Source organism: Carassius auratus, chromosome 12 (genome assembly GCF_003368295.1).
Source record: "Carassius auratus strain Wakin chromosome 12, ASM336829v1, whole genome shotgun sequence".
NCBI classification, from domain to species: Eukaryota; Metazoa; Chordata; class Actinopteri; order Cypriniformes; family Cyprinidae; genus Carassius; species Carassius auratus.
Genome location: NC_039254.1, coordinates 8,571,662 through 8,595,240, shown reverse-complemented (window position 1 = coordinate 8,595,240; position 23,579 = coordinate 8,571,662). Strand labels below are relative to the sequence as shown.

General features: G+C 39.5%; 1 protein-coding gene across 1 annotated transcript; it reads left to right on the top strand.

The window, feature by feature from the left end:
* The first annotated feature begins 7,575 nt into the window (after window positions 1–7,575).
* LOC113111707 (uncharacterized) lies at window positions 7,576–13,636 on the top strand. The gene is made up of 16 exons (XM_026276722.1): window positions 7,576–7,777; window positions 8,200–8,338; window positions 8,423–8,503; window positions 8,590–8,961; window positions 9,127–9,218; window positions 9,304–9,533; window positions 9,737–9,915; window positions 10,007–10,094; window positions 10,225–10,572; window positions 10,684–10,801; window positions 11,097–11,188; window positions 11,271–11,385; window positions 11,515–11,604; window positions 12,054–12,215; window positions 12,500–12,679; window positions 12,771–13,636. The coding sequence occupies exons 6-16, from the start codon at window positions 9,426–9,428 to the stop codon at window positions 12,974–12,976; spliced, it is 1,686 nt and encodes a 561-aa protein (XP_026132507.1). The 5' UTR covers window positions 7,576–7,777; window positions 8,200–8,338; window positions 8,423–8,503; window positions 8,590–8,961; window positions 9,127–9,218; window positions 9,304–9,425; the 3' UTR covers window positions 12,977–13,636.
* Window positions 13,637–23,579: the final 9,943 nt, after the last annotated feature.

The window sequence follows — 23,579 nt, the reverse complement described above, 5'->3', positions numbered from 1 at the left end:
TGGGGTGGCTTTGGTCTTGATTGGCAGGTTAGGTGTTTTATGTTTAATTTTTAAAAAATCCTTTTTGGACTAATAACAGAACCTTTGTATTATATTTTTAAAACTCTTGACTTCACAACGGATGACCAAAATGCAAATTTTTCAAAACACTTAACACTTTTTCCAAATGCTTGGATACAATACACAAACCAAAGATTTTTTCTTTCATTGTACTAAAATCACAGGTTCAAAATGACATCTTAATATCAATGCAATAATGCAACTTGCACATTACATTTGAGTTGAGTGTCTATTCATTTCATTGCAATGATCTAACTGTCAATTGATACAACAGCTCAACTGTTTGTGATTTTGAGGGTGCCTTATAGCAGAATCAGTGCAATGGGCCCAGAATTCCTAGCAACAACACTGAGTGCAATCATGGTTTCAGACCCATCCAGTTTATTTACCCCTATACTCCGACAGAAGAATTTTTAACTAAATGGAGGTGGAAAGTTCATAAAAGGCCCTCTTCTACAGGCCATAGATGATATATGCAATGACATCACAGGAGACCAATGTCAGGCCTGGATTTGCCATGCCAAATTTTTTACAAGAGGTTTAGTTAATAAAACATTCATCATAATGGGGATGAGAACCTGTGTCCAAATCCACAAGACGGGGATGATAAAAATATATAAGTACAGTGAGGAACACTCCAGTTGACATTTTACTGTAAGCCTACTGTAGTTTTTTCTTATCTTTTTTTTCTTATCTAATTTTTTCTTATTGAAAGTTTTTGAAAAACCTGTTGTGAGTTGATTATTTCTTCAATCATTTTCTAAAGGTATGAATGTGTAGAACCATAATGAAAGCTGCATCGTATTTTGAACAACTATATTTAATTTATTGTACTAGCAGTGAGTGTGGGTGATCTAAATTAATGTTCCTATGATATTTCATAATAAATGAGCTATTTGAACCACAGCTTCTGCAAATGCAAGGTTTCTTTAAAATTATGAATGCAACATGCAGTTTTGAACATTGGACAGCCCGTGTTACAAATAATGAGTTTTGAGTATCTAGACTAGAAAAATGTAATCAAGTTTCTGGAATTGGTGACAAAATGACTGTAAAAAAAACTGTAGTCAGTTATATTAGCATAATTGAGTTACTATTAAATTTTATATTATATTTTTAATTAGTTTTAATATTTTCATTTAAAATCTTATTTTGTTACATATTTTATTTTGTTACTAATTTTGTTACCTTTTTTTATTAGTTCCAACAAGTTATTTTAACTTAAAATGAGAAATGTTGCTTTGGCAAACTGAAAATGTTTTTATAATTTATTATATTTCAGCTAATAATAATTTTTATTTAAATTAAACATAATTTTCGATGGTTTATTTTTACTTTTTGTTTTAACAAACTATTATAACACTGTTTAATAGTATATAATGCTATTAAATTTAATAAATGACCTCCAATATACATCTAAATGAAGGCTGTATGATTGAATTATAAATGCATTTATCTACCTTCATGATTTTTTCAATCATCAAACACTGTCACCCATAGAAAATGTTTTTCATAGTTACAATTCTCTTTAAAAAGTTTACACACAAAAACAACTACAACTGCAACAGTCTGTACTTTTAAATTTTCATTTGAATTGCATCATTGTGCTCACATCTTCTTAGCAGTTCTTATGAAAATATGCTGATGACAGGTCAACTAAGGCAGTCTTTAATTAGACAAAAAGAGAGCTTACTTTTTATTTGTACACTTTATCCACTTATAATCCACAAAATTATTTGCTTAAAAATGTCCAGTTTTCTCGTTTTGAATTTAAGGCTTGTAAATCCACCAAATCATATACAGCCAGACTCTCATTTTTATATAATTTATGGTTGGTATTCACATGGCAGTTTCATTTTGGTATCTGTCTGCTCACCCAATCATTTATATGATTTCATGGGCTATGTCACTAATTATCCATATGGCTTTTCAGGGTGTGATCCTCTCAGCCAATATTACTGTCACAAGCAGATAAAAAGATTTTACATCTAATGATGTGCATAGTGAACTTCCAGTACCATTAAAATGAGAGGGCAAATGAGAGCAAGAGAGTGACACCATGCTTATGAAATGAGCGGAGACTATATGAAGCCGCCCCCTGTCCTTTTCTCACACCCAGAGCAGCATCCCTCGGCTGAAGCGAGTGACCTTGTCTCTTTTGGTGGATCAGACGAAATGCCACTTGACGACTCCATGTCATTCGTGGCTTCCTAAACGGAGGATTGGACCAGTGATCCTGACCCCGCCCACATTCCGTCACCTGAGCCCATCGACGCCAGAGCTGGGATGGACGCGAGCTTTTCCGCATCCTCTCCAAAGCTGTTGAGGAACTCGATTTAGAGTGGGCTCCACCTGAAGAACCAATGCGCAGCAGGCTGGACGAGTGGTACCTGCCAGTACGCCGCCAGGCTCCCCGTCAGCACTTTGCACCACTCTTCCCTGAAGTTCACAACGAGCTGACAAAGCCTTGGCGCCCCCCCCTACTCGGTCTGCTTACACACTACCTCCTCTGCAGCCCTCACTTCAGTCAACGGCTCTCAGGAGAAGGGCTATGAGCAAATGCCGCCCCTGGACAAGTCCATGGCTGCTCACCTCTGCCCCCTCCCCCCAAATCCGCCATGGCTGGCAGAGCCTATACAACCGCAGGCCAAGCTGCTTCAGTCAGTTCCCCATCTACAAGACGTGGCGGCGGGGGAACCGGAGTAGGCGGATTAATACGTGCATAAAACGCGGGTTTAATTTTGGACACATGAAAGGTGGGGTGTATCCTCTTGTACGCAGGAGGTAGTTTGAGGCGGACTGTCACCGGACTAATGATCTTGGTGATAGTGAACGGGCCGATAAATTTGGGAGCTAGTTTATTAGAAACGGATCGCAATGGAATGTTACTGGTAGAAAGCCACACTTTTTGACCCACGACGCAGACGGGAGGCTTTGACCGGTGGCGATCAGCCTTGGCCTTAGTGCGCTCCCTCACCCGGAGCAGAGTCTCACGAGCTCTGGTCCAGGTGCGGTGGCACCTCTGGACAAACGCGTGAGCAGAGGGGACCGCGACTTCAGATTCCAGACTGGGAAAGGCTGGTGGCTGGTACCCTACACTACACTGAAATGGAGAGAGGCCCATAGCTGACACTGGCAACGAATTGTGGGCGTACTCCACCATAGAGAGTTGTTGACTCCAGGAAGAAGGATTCTTGGAGACCAAACATCTCAACGTCCTCTCTAAATCTCGGTTGATTCGCTCAGATTGTCCGTTGCTTTGGGGATGATAACCCGACAACAAGCTAACAGACGCTCCTAATAACTTGCAAAACTCTTTCCAAAATTTGGATATGAACTGGGATCCCCTGTCTGAAACCACGTCTACCGGGAGGCCATGAAGCCGAAAGACGTGGTCTAAAACAGTAACAACCGCTGTCTCCTTGGCTGTCGCTAATTTGGGCAAGGGAATGAAATGTGCCGCCTTCGAGAACCGGTCCACTACAGTCAAAACGACTGTCATGCCATTAGAGGGCGGGAGGGCGGTAACAAAATCTAGAGCGATATGTGACCAGGGTCTCGAAGGGACAGACAGCGGTTGAAGGAGCCCATCAGGAGGTCGGTTAGATGACTTACCACTGGCGCAAACTGTACAAGCCAAAACAAAATCGTGGACGTCGCGAGCCATACGTGGCCACCAGAATCGTTGTCTAACCAACCCATTAGTTCTACTTATCCCTGGATGACAAGCCATGTTGGAACAATGACCCCACTGGACAACTTCGGACCTTAACTCCTCCGGCACAAATAAGTGGTTTGGTGTGCAACCGGACAGAGGCATTACCCCTTCTAAGGCCGTCTTGACCTTCGACTCGACCTCCCATATGAGTGCTGAGACAACTAATTTCTCAGGCAAAATGCACTCGGGAGTAACGGGACGGGCGGAGGGATCAAAAAGACGTGACGGTCGGCGCAGGCGGCGCGATGGGCGCAGTGGGAGACGTGAGCTGATGGATCTGCTGGGTGAGCTCGGACACCTGTGCCACCAGCGCTTGGACAGCGCGTCCGATGTTCGAGATGCTCTCCTGCTGCTGATCCATTCTCTTGACGCTGTGGTGCATGAAATCGGTGAGGGTGTTGGTGCTCGCTGCTTCCATGTTTAGGTGAGATCGTTCTGTGATGGCTGGTGAAAGGACAGTCTGGAAACAATAGCGAGTTAACGTATTTAATGAGACACACAAAGACGATGATACGGAAACACTCCAGAGGGATGATTACAGCGGTGAGAAGTCCAGACGGTAATGGAGTGCAGGTGAGGAGTCCGGGTGTTGACAGCGTGAGGCAGCAGGAGAGAGTGGCACAGGAACTGCGGGGAACAGAGCCGAAGGTTAGTGTCCGTGGCTGAGTGATCGTGCGGAGAGAGGGGAAACACAAACGCAAACTACACAGAAGCCAGACGGGGTTAAACACAACGACATGAAACAACGATCTCACAAACACAAGCCTGAGACAAGCCATTATATAGGAGATGGGTAATGAGTGGCAGCTGTTGCTGATATAATTAACGGAGACGCCCACAACTAATCAGTGCAGACGCAGAACACACAGAATTCACCAGAAAGTGTAAACAACCGTGACAGGTTTAAGTCCTACCTCTCAGATAGATCCTTCAGGGTGTTTTGGAGGGGTGATGTTTCTAAGTCACAACAACTTGCTACTGGGGTTCCTCAAGGTTCAGTACTTGGATCACTTCTCTTCTCCGTCTTCATGATGTCATTAGGATCTGTCAATCAGAAGCATGGCTTTGCCTATCACTGTTACGCTAATGACACTCAACTCTACTTCTCATTCCAACCAGATGACCTGAAGGTAGTTGCCTGCATTGCAACCTGTCTGTGACATTTTTAGCTGGATGAATGACCATCACCTGCTCAACCTTAGTAAGATTTGACCCTTCCTGTAAGAGCAAGCCACCCAACTTCTTGTCCAAATTCTTGTTCTCTCCAGACTGGACAATTGTAATGCTCTCCTGGCGGGACTTCCTGCATGTACTATCAAGCCTCTACATCTGATCTAGAATGCAGCAGCGAGGGTTGTCTTCAATGAGCCAAAAAAAAGCTCACGTTACTCCTCTCCTCATAAAGTTATAATAGTTACTAGTAGCTACTTGCATCAAATTCAAGGTGCTGATGCTTGCCTACAAGAAGACCACTGGCACGGCACCAATATACCTAAACACACTAGTCAACTTATGCACCCTCCAGAAGCTTGCATTCTGCAAGTGAACGACGCCTTGTGGTGCCATCCCAAAGAGGTTCAAAATCACTCTCACTGACCTTTGGGCTGTCCCCAGCTGGTGGAATGACCTCCCAATCTCAATTCGAACAGCTGAGTCTTTACACATTTTCAAAAAAACATCTAAAGCCTCATCTTGTTCGCCAGCTCTTAACCAACTAATACTAGCACTTACCTTTCCTTTTATTGTCTATCATATTTTTGTGCTAGACTAACTGAGATTTGTCATGGCACTTGTATATACTGTTTTTGTTCTTTTGTTGGTCTAATTGCTTCTATTGTTCTCATTTGAAAGTCACTTTGGATAAAAGCATCTGCTAAATGATTAAATGTAAATGTAAATCCTCTACAGTGAATGGGTGCCATCAGAGTGGGAGTTCAAACAGCTAATAAAAAAAATCACAATAAGATGATTAATTGACAATTAACAATAAGATGTTAATGGATGGACTGGAGTTGTGTGGATTATTTGTTGATTATGATGTATCAGGTGTTTGGACTCTCATTCTGATGGCACCCATTCACTGAAGAGGATTCATTGGTGAACAAGTGCTGTAATGCCAAATTTCTCCAAATTCGTTCCAATAAACAAACAAATCTCATTTACATTTTGAATGCAGTGAGGTTGAGTACATTTTCAGCAAATTAAAATCTTTGTGTAAAGTATTCCTTTTATTTTTGTCTAACTCAGGCTTTAATAAAGATGAGATAAACTAAGCTATGGGTTATTTTTAATAAATTATTGTTACTTTTGTACTCCCAAGTGAGTTCATGCCTCAGTTTTTTCCCCAAAGCCCAATGCAACAAACCTCTAGGTGATGAAACAGGAAGAGAAACATTTTCACAGGTTCAGGAGAGACAATAGGGATGGATAAGAATATTAAGAAACTAACAGTTTATACACATTATTATTCTATTTTTGCTCCACTATCAAAAATAGTTCCAAACAAATCCAAAATCATGTTGCATGTCTACACACAGTGGTGTGTTTAGTTTCTGAATCAATCTGTTTTTAAACAAAATTATTAAATGAATGATTCAGACGCTCGTTCATAATAACACTTGTCATCACTTTGTAGTGCAACGATATAACCAGCAAAAAGAGTCACTAAAATAAAGCCCACAACTACTATACAGAGCGACAGCCTGTCTGAAATGCAGAAACACAGATGATATCACAAGAATAGTGTCCTTTCCTAATTTATATGACCTAATGCATCTGTCAGTTACAAAAGTCCTTATTATCATGTGATGCTAGATAATATTCAGTAAACTGTATGATGTGCAAAGAAGAAATAGCTGCATTTTTTTAAAATCTGAAATTACTGCATGTATATAATTAGAGTAATTATTTTGGATCAAGATGATGAAAAGTGAGCAGTTTATGCCTCAGTCCTTCAGATTTAAATGTGTGACATAACAACCCAGTCTCATATAAAAACGTACCCTGACTACGTTGGTCCAAAGTGCAAAACGTAGAGGGGTTACAATAATGGCCCTTGAATTGTATGACTGTTACGTTTTTTTGCCAATTCTTTTCATATTGTTTAGCGTCCAAGTCACGTGACTTTCAAGATTCCGACCGTGAGAACAAAAAAACATGGCGGACATTTCTCTCATTTTTAGTGAAAAAAAATCAATATTTTGAGTTAGTCTCTGCATAAAAATAAGTTTTGATTACATTTCTAGCGAGAAATATATATTTTATTTTCAGAATATTCACTCAGTGGATGTACATAATCACTCGCTTGTTCGTTGTTGCGAAGATTTTTCTGATTTCGCCAGAATAACGTGAAACTGCAACGTTTTGGTTGCTATGGACGCTGCTATCGCCTAGCATAGCTGTGGCCCCAGATTCCACATACTCTTCCTTGCGATTTCGCTCCGTCTGACAGATCAAACCCCTGCCCACTATATGCGTTTCGTCTGAGGTTGATTTGCTGAACAACACATTAATCCGTGGCAGCGGGAGAAACTAATGTTGACAAAGTGAGGAGTTACGATCAGTCCGCTGTTTTTAATTTTGACATCTACCGGAACACCGGAACCTCCGTGCATTTTTTTATGGTTATTATTGTCCTCTGGCATGGTTTTAATATTGTTGTTCATATTTTCCTTCTCATTTTAATGTTTCTCTTTGTATTTTTTTTTTTTTTTTTTTTGATGTATGGCATAATAAAAAAAAATAAAAAATAATAACCTCCGTGCATTTGTGTGGTGCGATCTCATTGGTGGGTGTTGGGTGTTGACGCGTCAAGGCCCCACGAAGAAGAAGAAGAAGAAGAAGAAGAAGAAGACGAAGAATACGAGGGAAAATAAGCAGGGAAAGTTAGACAAGGAGGAAAAAGAAGCGTGGAAAATTAACTTGACCAAGCTGAAAATGAATCACCTTGACCCCGAAGATGCCATATTCCTGGTTGATGCATTCCTGGATGAGTGCAAGGTAAATAACATCTCAGTTGTGGAAAAAGTATACGAATTACATACTAATTACAATGTCTAAGACCATAATAGGCTCTGAGGTATAGCAGGGAAGAAGTATCAATGTGCAAAATTGCAACACTCCAAAAAAAGTGCAACTATACAGTACCAGGTTAAATGTCTTTATTCAAATGCAAGCTATAGTGCTGAGCTGAGCTGAGTTCACACGTTAGAGCCAGTGAGAGTTTAATTCAATATTCTGTCAAAACGTTTAACTTTCTTTTCTATTTTTCAATGAAGAACGGGTTTTCTAGACAGGGCCACAACCGTTAGACTGAATTTTTACAATGTAATATTATAACATTGGTTTTATAATGAGATGTTTATAGGTGGTGATAACCTTGGTGGGTGGTGGTTTATTCTGTGGCTTAATTGTTTATTTAGGTGGATCAGCATGGACAAACTAAAGGAGGTTCAAAACAATCCACAAAGTTGTGTGTTTGGCCTGATGAGGACAAAGATGGTCAACCTCTGCCAAAAAGATGTAGAGCTGGAGAGAAACGAAAGCGAGATTCAGCTACTGGTTGGTTTTTTGTCTGTTTTTTCATCATTAGTTGCATTCATTATTTATTGAGCAAGTTCTAAATTGATATTTATATTTTTGCAGTTTCTTCAGCAAGCGTTAAAAGTGTGTCCTGTGCTCCGTCTACCAGCACAACTGAAGACACAGTGATCATCGAAAATTTTGGTTTTTTTCCCTTAATACTTTTTTCCACATTTGTTATGTGGTAATTGCCCAGATTTAACAATGCCTTCTTCCATTTTCATTTTCAGACTCCCTCATTCAAGATGTCCGAGAACTCTTGGGAAGTGGTGATGAACAGTCTTTCCCCTCAGAGTGGAGTAACAGGCAAACTACCTCTCTGGAGAATTGGACAGTAATGAGGCCCTTCATGGTGAACAATATGTTGTCATCTGAGAAGCCCAAGGAGGGGGTTTCCCATCACTGTGGACACAAGGCTGCAGTAGTGATGTGTAGGGACTGTTTACCACGATCACTCTACTGCACAGCCTGTGACCTTTCCACACATGAGGCCCTGGTGCTTCATAACAGAGCATCCATGGTGGAGGGGTTCTTCAGACAACTGCAGCCATCCACTTTTGTTCAGCAGCACGAGGGAGGGAAATTCTCCTATCATGAAAAAGGTGGTTTTTAAGTCTCAGGTTATATAGGCTGTTTTACATTTTACACAAATCCTGGTTTACTCCAACAAACATGCTGGATTAAGTTGTGTTTGATAGAAACAACACCCTCTCTGTTGAGTTTTGGGTTCCATTTACTCTAATATGTAAACTAATTCTGCTTTTTAGATTGCATGTTACCAATCGTTCCTCCCTGCTGCGACTGCTCCACTGGGCAAACAAGCTTTTCCAAGGGAAAGCCAGTTATTTTAATTGGAATGGTAAAAAAAAATGTTTATTATTTCTTCATATTGTGTTTTTTGTTTCTTGTGAACAAGAGATAATTGTTTTTGTCTGAAATTTCAGGAAGATACAACCTCTTCCTTCCATCAGTAAACTGCTCCTGTGGAAAAACCTTGCCAGTGACCATAAGTGATCTGGTTGAAAGTGGTTACTGGCCAGCCACTGTCAATTTTGAGACCTTGTACATGGTGGACTTGTTCACCACGTATGAGGATCTAAAAATCACTGCCCCAGGGATGTCCAGACAAGCTTTTGTCAGCATGCTCGAGTGTCGTACAAAACTCTTCGGGCGAGTGAGTGGACTCATCATTTAGTTATCCTGTTTGGATCACCTTTTAGAGATTCATAGAACAGATTCATTGTTAGGACTTGTTGTTACAATCCCCAAAGTTTCAGCACATATTTCTTGACAGAGCCCTTTCTTCATCATGACCACAGTCTAAAGCCAACCTTCGACACAGTTACTTACTTTTTTGTTTTTCACTTTTGCTCTAAGAGTGGTAAGATTTGTGGGGACACAATGCAGAGGGCCTTCCTCGAATGGGCCTATGCCAAATTTGAGGTTGACAAGCTGTCTCAGGTCCAGCATTTTCAGTGCCCTGCATGCACACCATACATGTTGGCAGTTGCAGTGGATGGGAACCGCAAATTATATCGTTTCAAAAGCCAACCAGGGTGTGTAACATTCATGTACAATGAAATGCTAGTTAGCCACAAATTACTTTTATACAGTAAATTTAACCCACATCTATATATTTCTTTCAAGACCTGATGGGTTTTTTGATGGAGTCTTTTTGGCAAATGATGCTGATGTGTCCTCCTTTGTTGATTACATCCATGAAACAACTGGACATGTAAGCTAAATTTATATTTCATGTGTAACGCCACAATTTTACATTTTTATGAATGCTTGCCAGTTTTTTCCCCAAAATTTAAACATTATTTGGTTTGCATCAAATGCCATAATACCATGATCTTTTTAAGAATCCAGGGAAAGGGAGATGTGGTGCGGGTCAGTGGACCGCAGCACGAGAGTCTGCCAACAAGTCTGGAAACAAACTAGACGAGGAAGGTGTTGAAGTTGCTGTCTGCCGTCATGGGGTTTTGCTCAAGGGACTGAATATGTTCCGTGGAGAAATATTTGCATACCCATTATATCTCCAGAAACAGCTAGCTTCACAGACCGTCCAGTTTTTTTGCTCTGATGTGGTCTGCAAATATTGGCCATATCTGCAGAAAGTTGTGGGCCACTGTCCAGAGTTGGAGGACTTGCTGAACATGCGCCCATTTCTCTCCATCATGCATGCAAAAGCGCATTCATGGATGTGTGAGGTAATAATGACAATTAGATGTATTACTTACCATTTGCAACACACATTATGATTGTCTTTCCTCTGCCCCTACTTGTTGTTTTCCAAATTATAACATTTAAATGTGTTTCAGTTAAAATGGGGGGGACGCAATCAAGAAGGAGCTGGAACAACAATCGGGGAGGAGGTTGAACAGGTTAACAGCTTCCTCTCTCGAGCAGCCATATGTTCCAAGTACATGTCAAAAGCCGGTAAGCATTTTTCATGTAAAGTTGTGTCCAAATTGAGACCAAGTGGTTTTAACACTAATGCTCGGCCTTTGCTTTTTAGAGTTCCATGCATAGGTGCTCCCTTAGAAAACAACTGTCTAGTCAGCACTTTTACACTGATCAGGATTCTCTTAATAATAATTTAACTTCTGACACGTTAATTAATTGTATGATTATTTCCAGGTTTATGTGACAATATTAGAGAATGATCAATGTAGTATCTGACCTGTGGTCCTCACTGTGAACCTAAATTACTGCACATACATTGTGTGTCAAGTTCGCACAGACATGCTAACTATCCAGGCAAGTGGCTGGAACAAGCGAAAGGCAGAAAACCTTGACCGGACACTGGCCAAAAGATACATCAAGGTACAACTAGGAAAATATGTATAATAACATTTTTGTTTTTAAATTCTCAGCATTTGTTAACAAGGATATTTCTTTTGGATAGACTGTACAAAGGATTGCAGAGGCAACAAAGGACCTGGAGAAACTCACAACTGAGTTATCTCTACAGCAAGACACAGTCCAGCAGTGGGTGTCTGATGTGCAGCAGTGGACCTCAGGTACTTTGAAAAAATTATTTGATGCGATATTTTAAGAATCATAGGCTCTGCTCTTGTACAGGGCATCTGAAAATAGGCTGATTGTAAACTGAAATTGGCATTAATCAATTTGTTTGTTGTCGTCCAAAGGAGCAACAATCCAAAATGACCTGCAGAGGACCATCGAGGGGCTATATTTGGGCATCAAACAGCGAAAATTTCAGCTGTATCGTCAGTCTGGTGAGAGCAGAAAAGGCCGCTAGTAATGCAGATTTGTGAAAAATGAATTCACTACTGATTTATACATAGTAAAAATAGCAAAGCCTTTTATTAAAAAAAAAAACATCTTTTGAAATAGGTTTACTACAAGTCAGGGCAGCATACTGAAAAACTGTCAAAATCATAATAAGGTTGAGTGCAATATCCAAATATTTCCAATATTTCTGCATAGTGCAGAGATATCCTGACCTACCAATTTTGTACTCTATTTAAAATAAAAAAAAGTAGATTCTGAAAAAAAATGTTTTTTCACAATTTTTCAAATGATTATGAAACTTGTTATGCAAAAATTATCACACAACATCTGTCACAATAATCATAAAACATACATATTGTGAAGTCTTACTTTGTATGGTGCTTTTGTGTAGTGATCGTGTGAATGTACACTCATTTTGTGTTTCTCATTGTAGGTGGGAACAAGCGAAGGCATCAACTGAGAAGAAAGATTGCTGTTGAGAAGAAAGCCTTGGAAGTTGCCATCAATGACCACAATGCTACTGTGGGGGAAGTTGAAAAACTGCCTCCTCCCAATGAACTCCTGGCTGTGGACAACTACTCCTGGCCATGGGAATGTAAGTACTTCCCCTGAAATGCACTGAATACAAATTGTTTGATTCACACATCTTGATGTAAATATGGAATCCGATGTAAAAAAAAATGTTAAGACACTTGGGCAATATGCAAAAAAAAAGAATGCAGTAATTTGTAAATGGATGTGATCAGACCCCTTCGCGAAGCGCTGATGTTCTATCTCATCCTGTCAGGGTTTATTTCTCTATTGTAGTAGCAAAACATCTTCTGTCCCAATATTTTTATAGGAGGTTGTAAGATAACACTTTGATGTAATGTATTGCAGGTCATGGTGATATGGAGCGAAAAAAAAAAGTTTTTGACAAGGTAATGCTGCTGGCTAGACTAAAAGAAGAAGAATTTATTGTGGTTCGCGAAGTCAAGCAGCACATGGAGTACATGAGGAGTGTTGCTGGACTGATCGAAGAGTTTACCTTTCAGCTGACTGAAGACACCACTGGGAAATGTAAGGACAACACATAGGAAGTCTCTTTCTTCTATTTGCTTCTCTGGTAACCATTGGCTCATTTCTTTATATTTTAATGTCACATTCTCAGGCAGTACAGAGGGCTTAATGGAGAAAGGACGTGAAGGACTACTCTGTGTGCTGAAGAGAAGATTGCGTGAAGTTGAAGCACAACTGGCTAAAGCACGCACAACATACAAATGTATTCTTGGACTGCAAACATTGCCCTTAGATGACTTTTCTGAAGAGGAAGACTCAGAGAATACTTCCTCAACTGATGAGGAACTGGGAGAGTAGTTATTAGGGAGATGATGTGTTTACATTGTGTTGAACCCAAACGTCAGTGCTGTAATAACTTGTATGTGAAACCTGAGGTTATTTTACTGCTGTTGTAATATTTCTTTGTGTTTAGAGCATGTACTGCAAATTCCTCTGATACTGTAAAAACCCATAATGTTAGCCCATTAGTCCCCACCCTCTCCCCCAACTCAATCACTGGTGATTCACAACTGTCAAACATGACAAATTACCTTTGTTTTTTATAGCATTACTTTTTTGGTCAAAATGTATTGCGCATCCCTACATAGCTTCACTATAGTTTGTATATAGTGTACCTACTGTAGTTTACATAGCCTATTGTATTCTTACTCTCTCCAACAGTGTGCTATTCCAGCTTATGTTTCCACGTTAGTATAGTATATCAATACTCACTCACTCTCACACACTCACTCGCTCACACACACACACACTCACACACACACTCACACACACATACATACATACACTCACTCTCACACACACTCTCACTCTCTCGTTCACACACGCGCACACACACACACACACCCCTACCTTTCTAAATATATATAGTCTTTATTTTGTACAGGGCATAGTCTCTTAGCTCTAGAAAGCCTACTTTATTAATTTCACCCAGTAAAATGAACTGTTGTTTCAACTATAGTCATGTCTCTTTTGTTTGATTCATGAATAGTTTTCATTTAAGTCAGTTTACTGTTTTATCCCATTGTGTGAGTTGTTCCTTTCAAGTAAGTAGTATTAAGGCCTATATTCTAAGGCAGGGGTCATCAACTACACTTGTCCGAGGGCCAAACCATTTCTCGGCAGACACTATCAGGGCCAGACACTCTTGTAAAATTAAACTGAATATTGTATCCTATAAGTAATATATTATTAGACATATATTATTATATATTATATTATTATATATTAATTAGCCTTTGCCAGTGTTAACTTACTCATATTACCTGTACGATAGCAAGCCACTAGGGCGAAAACGATATTTTAGGCTTCATATTCATGATGCTGTCAACTGCTCACGTGGGGAAGGTGACTGCCGCTGGACGAGGCGGCCAATCACAGCGAACTGATTGACATCCAGGCTAGGACTGCAGGCGCTTTATGCAGACATAACAGCTGTCAAGCGGAAATGTCAGAGGGGAAATGTCAATTCTTTCGCAAACTGTGTGATTGTTAAACTTTCCCAAAAAATTTGTTTTGTGTCTCAATCATGTTACTCTCGAGGTTCCTGTCGGGAAAACAAAAACGGCGGACATTAAGTGGAAAATTAAATATCTCTTGTCTTAATTATATTTGTGTTTTATAACGCAGCACTAACGTTACAGTAGATTGACATCAAATAACGGTTTCAATAATCACGCCTTCAGTTATGAAAAATAAATGTGTGTGTGTTCTTTTTTTAACATTTTTGATAAGGAAAGTAGCAACATTGTCCATGGCCGTTACTATGGAGATTAGGACAGTCCGCTTTGCGTTACGTGAGCAGAGCAGTTGGCGCGCTGGTCTCATGTTTTAGTTAAACTATCGTCATTAAACAAACATTTTTGTCCTCTTTTAGCAAAGATCATATACATGCAGTATAATTATTTATTAGTCAGTTTGTGATATTTGATATATTGGGTAGATATATGTTTTTACAACCCTAGCACAACCCTAAAACATAAGAACTACAACTGGGGTGCTGATGTCAACACAATTACTGAAGAGGGGTCTAGGGAGTTGTAGTTTTTTTTAAAACACTGGGTTTTTCTTAAAATTGGAAGTTGTAAATACTTAATTGGTGGCATTCCAGGGATTTTAGGGGATATCAAACAAATTTTTGGCATCAGACTTTAAATATTGTCTTGTTCAATTGGGGATTTTTATTTTTACGCCATAGCACACCCCCCTCCCCACCACATCCCTTTGTGACTATGCTGAATTTATAACCCATGTCAACATCTTTCTATTACAGTTTGTCTCATGTATGTAACCCTTTTTGTCCCATAATTATAAGCCTTCAAATATGCCCTGTGGTTAAGGTTCAAAGGTCAATATCTCAAAGCAGGAATAATATAGAACCTTTAGATTGATATATGTTACTCTCCAGGTCAAGACCTTTCCATAGATGTATTTGGTTAAGCTCTATGACAAAGTTAAAAAAAAAATCACATTTTGGACATGTACCCTAACAGCCTCTGGTTCAGAGAGCACTTTGAGGGCTTCAAGTGTGTGTGTGTGTGTGTGTGTGTGTGTGTGTGTGTGCGTGTGTGCAGGGGCATCAGACTAGGGGTAAAACCAGTACTGATTACAAGGGCCCCAAAGGAAGAGAGGGTCCTTGAAAAGTCTGGAATATATTTTATTTTACCTGGATATTTTTAGGGAGGCCCATCAGGACTGCATAGGGCCCGGGATCTTGTGCAACGCCCCTGTGTGTGTGTGTGTGTTGAAATTATGATCAAAATGAGGATTGTTTGAGATTTTTTTTGATTGAGATCTTTATGATTATGGAGGGTTTTATGCCAGGATGAACACAGTCATTCAAATCATTTATATATGCCACAGCAAATAGGCTACACAATGCATCTAATGATATAGTTAGATTTAAGTAGACAAGAAAAGTGTTTGCAGTGCTTTATTGGATGGCATGGTTCACTAGTATATAACTCTCTCTCACACACGCACGCGCACACACATACACACACTTGGATATGTGGTTTACGGGAACTCTCCATTTTTTTTTTTTTTTACACCATTTAGTATGGTTTTTTAAAGCGGTATGGTTTATGAGGACACAGATGTCCTCACAAACCATGTTTTCGTTGTAATACCCATGTCATTATGCAAATTTGTGTCCTCATAAACCATATACAAAAACACACACACACACACACACACACACTAACAGCAGGCCCTGACAGGAGGGGACAGAGTAAAGGTACACAGGACCTACAATTTCCACACTTTTATCAGCCCCCGGTCTTCTATTAGTCCAGTGGACCCGAACATCCTGTGTGTAATATAAATGTGGTGTTCAGTGTGTGGCCATTGAAAATGTGTTCAAATATATTTTCTATTGTAAATATTTGTAAGTCGCTTTGGACAAAAGCATCTGCTAAAGGATTAAATAAATATATATTCTTCACAGAAAATGAGCCAAGGCCAAAGTGTCTGAGTTTGAACAAATAATTAATCGTATCATTTTTATTTTGATAAAAAATGAAAACGGGTCCAACAGACCCGGACACCATACAATGGTTAAATGTAACTGTCACAAAAGTGGCATCACGTTTTTACGTGTGGGCAACGTAGCTCTGAGAGGTCACTGATTGACACGTGGGTTGCCCTATCACAGAGGCACAGAGGTCAGCAGATTGACAAGTGAGTGGGAGGGGGGGGGGGTGTCCGCTCTTTCCGCCACCCACCATTCATACTAGTGATGGGAAGTTCGGCTCTTTTGGCTCAGCTTCCAAAGAAGATCCGGCTCTTTCGACTCCTGAATGGGTCTTAATTTAGGATTTTTTGCAGAGCTTTGTTTTACCATAATTTTGCAAATATTAATGGTTTGTGTGTTGAAAACCCTTTCATGTGCAGTATTTTTTATGAGAATCATTATAATTGCTTAAATTTTGTGCATTTATTTTGTTACAAAACCAGTCTTTTGTTTAATATTTTAAACAAAAATTTTATTGCACAAATTAACAACAAAACCGAATATAAATCCAATAGAAATAAAAAAAAAAAAGCAAATAAATCCACAGAACTAGAACCAAACTCAAGCAAACAGTTTTAATGTCCTCAGTGAAGATTGGCATTCAAAAAAAATCAGATGCCTCAGCTTTGATGGACTGATCATATTTCTTTTTTCTGTGATTATCTGCCCTGTTTTTTTAGATTCTCTCTGAAGGAACAGATGTTGCCACAATACACACAGTCTCCCCTCCATTAACGTTGTTACGACTCCTTAACTTGCAGTGGAATGCCGCTTCACTTCACCCCCCTCTCTGTTTTTACATAATGTTATGATCCCATATACTCACATCTGATTGGCCTCGATGCGATTGCTGACCAATCAAAACAAAGTTCTGCCTTGAGGTAAGCAGCCAAAGGAAAAACATTTTTGGAGCCGGCTCTCAATCGAAGCGAACCGGCTCTTCTGATTCACTACAAAGCATCGGCTCTCAGAGCCGCATCTTTTGCGCATGACCCATCACTAATTCATACTGTACATCCTCAAAGGTAGGTAATGAATACACGTAGTGATATCAACATATGCTTACGGAACCGGAATAATAAAGTTAGTTAGCGCTGTCTAAGCCATCATTCGTTAATTATTTATCACCATGAATTTATAGGGATGTGTCCAAGGACATAGGGGTTTATCCAGCATTAACGTATATTAGCCTACCCATTTAACGTTAGCTGCAGTTGGCGGCAATGTGCTAATCGAGTTCAGAAAGATAAGTTGGAAACTTTATTGATTCCAAATTCATGTCACTGCAGCAGAACAGTCAACTGCATCAATATTTTTTTTCCGTGGCCGGATAATTTCATACGTCTTTTATTAATGGCCCGCGGTAAATCGCACTCCCACCACTCACTCAAACTACAAATCCCAAAATGCACTGCAATAGCTTACACACAGGTCATTAAAACGGCTCAAGGGCAGAAATGTATAGTCATTTAAACGCAAAATAAACTACATCGATATTAATGATATCTCGTGCTGTATCGCGTTTGAAAATATGAAACACACATGAAGTGTTGATATCTGACACTAGCCTACTGATAATGCTGAAATAGTCCAAATTACAAATATTTGTAATGTAACACTTAAATAAGGCAGTTCCTATGTCTCTTTGGTTATTAAATGTTGATTGTTTTGTATTCTAGTTTTAAGATGCCACGAGGGTCAACAATAACAACCTGTGTGGGCTGCAAAGCAGCTATTGGTGTGGCCACCAAGACCTGCAAATATTGCCAGTCTGTACAGCCAAGAAAGCAAAGACTGGCAAAAAAACTTAAGAATTTTGAGGACAGAAAGGAGAAGTGGTTAAAAAACCAAACCAAAAACCAAACCACCTCTCATGTTATTGATGAGGCATCTGTCTTGGTATGTGTTTAACGTCTGTAGCCCACAATGTTTAAGACATTTATAATTGCCTATATTTCTGTGTGTATATATATATATATATATATATATATATATATATATATATATATATATATATATATATATATATATATATATATATATATATAAAATATTATATCTTTATTTTCAGGTCGAAAAGTTAAACACATTGGGGTACAAGGCCATAGTCTTCATTGGAAAGAAAACAAAGAAACAGAAAACCTGGTCCGCACAAGTCCTCCAGCCAAAATGGCAGCTGTCAGACCATTCTGCAAAATGCCTGGACAGGATGAAGGCTCTTTATGAACTGTTAATTGATGGTAAGTGTGTGCGATTATTTAAAATCTTACTCCATAGTCAACATAAAAATAAATGTGACAGCAATTACAGTTGTGGATTTTCTTGGTACCGCTGTCACAGGGCAAACCACAGTGGGCCAAAAATAGCTATTCATTTGTTGCTTCATCAAATTTGGTCTTTGCTTTATCCAATAGGTGTTTCTTTTAGTTTCTTTTGTTTAATAAAAAATGTTTCTACTTTCAGAGTCTTACATATTAATATATAAATATATATATCATCTTTGACTTTGGGAAACACTGGTCAGCCTTTTTTTTATTTTCTGATGGTTTATGGACCAAACAACTTATTGATTCATTGAAAAGATTATGAAAATAACAGTTGTTTGCAGACCTAGTTTCTTTTACTAGTCAGTGAGCCACATAGCTCACTGATTTGTCTGCTATACATAGCAAAATAGTCAACAGCAAGAGGCATTGCTCAATTCAACTTCAAAAAACTATAAACACATATCTCCACTTCACATGAGATAATGAGATCCTACAATTTGCACCAGAGTACAAAATCAGCCTCACCTCAGTTCTACAGAGAGCATAGAGTCCATAGGGCAGCATTTATAGACAGAAGAATACAAAAGACAAATGTACTGGACATTTCCTTATGGAGCACAGTCCATGCTAGAAAAAAGGGGACCTTTGTTCTTATTACAGGAGGTGAATAATTTCCTCTTTTTGTACCATTTAGGTTGTACTAACCAGCAGCCCGCCACCGGTCCTCCTCCCATCCAGTCCACCACCAGTCCTCCTCCTCCTCCCATCCAGTCCACCACCAGTCCTCCTCCTCCTCCCATCCAGTCCACCACCAGTCCTCCTCCTCCTCCCATCCAGTCCACCACCAGTCCTCCTCCTCCTCCCCATCCAGTCCACCACCAGTCCTCCTCCTCCTCCCATCCAGTCCACCACCAGTCCTCCTCCTCCTCCCATCCAGTCCACCACCAGTCCTCCTCCTCCTCCCATCCAGTCCATCACCAGTCCTCCTCCCATCCAGTCCACCACCAGTCCTCCTCCTCCTCCCATCCAGTCCACCACCAGTCCTCCTCCTCCTCCCATCCAGTCCACCACCAGTCCTCCTCCTCCTCCCATCCAGTCCACCACCAGTCCTCCTCCTCCTCCCATCCAGTCCATCACCAGTCCTCCTCCCATCCAGTCCATCACCAGTCCTCCTCCCATCCAGTCCATCACCAGTCCTCCTCCCATCCAGTCCATCACCAGTCCTCCTCCTCCTCCCATCCAGTCCATCACCAGTTGTCCTCCTCCTCCCATCCAGTCCATCACCAGTCCTCCTCCTCCTCCCATCCAGTCCATCACCAGTCCTCCTCCCATCCAGTCCATCACCAGTCCTCCTCCAATCCAGTCCACCATCCAGCTCACCACCAGTCCTCCCATCCTACCCCTCACAGAACCACCTCAGCAGAAACGAAGTAAGTTATGTTGATATTTTCAAATAGCATATAAATCATTATTCAATTGCTAGTCATCTTTTTTTTCATATGTTGTTTAATCACGGTATACATGATAACCATGTTAAACATTTAATCTGTCTCTCCTTCTTAAACTGAAACAATACTCTAAACAAGGAAATGTATTTAAATTTGAAAAAAAGAAAAAAAATCCAATGACCGATTAGTGTGAGGTGACTTTTGAGGTGTTATACCAGTAACTACTGTAATATGTAGGTCTGGATAACTTGCCTTTCAAATATTACTAAAGGCAAATATAACATTTTTAAAATTCTGCCAGGAAGATTGACAGATGCTGAAGCAAAAACAAACTTTTGGCAAGTGAATTACTGAAGTGGTATCAGCCACAATGTGCCACTAGAACAGCTTCAATCTATATAGGAACTGATGATGATGGAGAGCACTGTTGCACATCCAAGGTCTGCTGTAGGTGTTTGGTGACTCATTTTTAGCTGTATAGGATGCACTTCAGTCTACTGTGCATATGGACAAGCTCAGTATGTGCACACACACACATCAAAATACATGGCTGTAACAATTAACATCCTGTGCTGGTTTCTGTTAAGTAAGGGATAATGTATAGCGAGGCGGTTGTTATAGCGAATACAACCACGACAGGCTGATCGGGTCTACCAAAATGGCTACCTACCAAATAAATAAATAATTTTACACAAAATATTGATTTAAAAAAGGAGTTTATTGATTTTAAAACGATTGTATTGCTTCCGTTAAAGAACACCGTGTCCATGGGAACGCTCTGTTTTTCCATGGCAACGGTGTGTAATACTTATCAGTGGTCTGTTATCAAGAAATAACATTCTACATTAGAATTTAACCAAACCATGTAATAATAAATGATAATCAACTCAAAATATGTGTAACTTAGCAAGCTTTCATATTCTGTGGGGAGCGTGGATTCATGTCATCGTAATCAATTTCTTATTTCTCAGTTTGTTTATATGTGTTTATGCACTTATAAATTAGGCCCCTGATGATCATAAAAAACCCTATTCCAGTGGAGTTGCTATGTTCAATGAATTTACAATGAAGACAAGATATTTAATGTTCAAACTGAAAAGCTTTACTGTTTGTTTACAAAGATTCTCTCATTTTGAATGTCATGGGGCATGGGTATGCCATGGACACTAACACACCCCCATGGCTTTTGAACTTAGCACTGATAACAATCTGGATGGTCCTTTTCCTCTTTATCCCGAGGTACACAACGTCCATGATTTCAAAAATCTATTTCAAATGCGGACAGCACTCATAGCACTTGTAGTAGCGACAAACTGTGTTAACATATTTTTTTCCAAAGTGTTCCTGAGCCCACATTAATATCCTTTACAGTAGTGATTCCCACCATCACATAACATCCCCAGAAGGCTCAGTCATTCACAACCAAGGATGACTTGCTCGTGAATGAATTCCGGGGATGCCCCTTTTATGCCTAATCATGACACTCACGTGTTTCCAATGAACCTGTTCACCTGTGGAATGTTCCAAACATTCCCAGTCTTGATTCTGTCCCAGGTTTTTAGGAGTATGTTGCAGGGCTCAAATTCAAAATGAGTTAATATTAGCTAAAAAAACAATAAGTTTTTCAGCTTGTCTTTGTAGAGTATTCAATTTAATATAGGTTGAAAATGATTTGCAAATAGTTGTATTATGTTTTTATTTTCGTTTTACAGTTGACCAAGCTTCATTGAAACTGGGGTTTGTAAAACCCATTGAATCAGATTGACAAAATCTTCATACTTAGTAATTCATTATGTGAGACACTGTGGTCTGTGAATTGAAGTCTGGAAGACACATCTCCAGACAATATTGAGGTTATAGGATAAAGGTAATTTGTGTAGGAGGAACTACATTCATTGTCTTTTCCTTCAATTGGTCACCTGTGTGTACATCTTGTAGTCTATAACCCTTGGTAGAGCGAAGAAGTGACCATACAGCATATGGTTAAACAATTTCCATGAATTTCAATGAGTGCCTATATCTATATCTTTCCAATTGTAATGTGATATTATATATTTGTTATTGGAATAAAGGTATTTAGACCAGTATTCCATTGTAATAACAGCTACATTTCCTTAATCTCAACAGATATGTCTGCAAACAATAAAAAGAAGCAGCAGAATTCTGCAGCCTCAGACATGTCTACAAGGAAGAAACTGAGGGGGAAAAAATCACCCAAAGGTTATTAAGCTTTCCTAGATTTACATTTCACCATTTCAAATCAGATTTCAAATAAAGTGATTATTTTACCCTAGCCAGATGTACGTAAGTCATAAATATATCATGTGTTGCCTGTCAAAATAATTTTTTAACTAATTGATGAAGATGTATGAGGTCAAACTCATGTACTTTTTTTGCTCTTTTAGAATGTAACCATGGTATCCTAGAAGGGGAACCTTACTACCCAGTGAAGAGGGTGATCCGCTGCAAAATGCAGAAGGTTAGCTTTACCAATAATTAAAAGTCTTAGATGTACTCAGTTGGCAATTGCAGCACCCCAACTGGAAACCCCTTAAACCACATAACTTTGATGTTTTTTCAGGGGATCCAAATGAAGTTGGTGGAATGGGAGCCCTGTTCACTCTGGTGTGTACAATTTATTCATAGTTTTGATTGGAAATAACCTAATTTCTTAGCACTTCAAAACTTAAAGTAATATCCTTAGTTTGTATTTGTGGGTGGCTGTGGCTCAGTGTGTCGAAGTGTCCTTGGGCACTCTTCGAGAGAGTTGACATCTTAATGCTGGCTATTTCACATGCAAGCATGTCAGTCAATGAAAAATCCATGCCATGGACCTTTAAGGCAGATAAACCTGACTGCCATAATTGAAAGACATATGTTGAACATAAGAACCAATTTATTCTGAGCAAAAGGGGAGGTCTTTCATGACCAAATTTTCAAGACTAATATTGTGCAGCAAATTGCAGAGGTCTTTACAATGGATACCTTCAGAAGCAGAGGTATATGATTTCAAATAACCGGCTACACCGTAGGTAATGCATATTCAAACCTTAACCAAAATATTACCATAGGCAGGAAATTTACTGTTATCAGGTTACTGTAAGTTTATGAAACCTACTGAATGAAGGGGTGGCTTGCCTGTTCCTCATTGCCCTTAAACCTTGTCATGTTTGTTTTGAAATTTAATTCATGGCTGATGTAAAGACCTAAATTAATAACAATCTCTTTTTATTACAGTGGGGAAACTTGGCCGCCACAGTGGGTGACGGAGGAGAACACCACAAATTAAGGAATGTTCAATCCCATTGTTTTGTTCCATAGCTATGTGTATGTTGTTTACAGTATATAAAAAATTAAATTCAAAAGCCTGAAAGACTCCCACTTTGTTGCAACCAGAGAACACATGCTGTTTTTACAAAAGCTTGACAGATCATCTCTCTCCTTCAACACATAGATGATAGATAGATAGATAGATATTGCATACTTCAAATAATATAATAAAATTAATTCACCTCCATGCAGAGAAAAACTTGATAATACCCAGAAATAAGTTATTACCACTGATCTTTAATATAGATCAGTGGTTATTACTAAGACCAGACACGTGGTGGCAGCACTGAATATGTCATAAGAAACGTCATCACATCAGTGGAACACTGCCTGGATATTTATTGAAA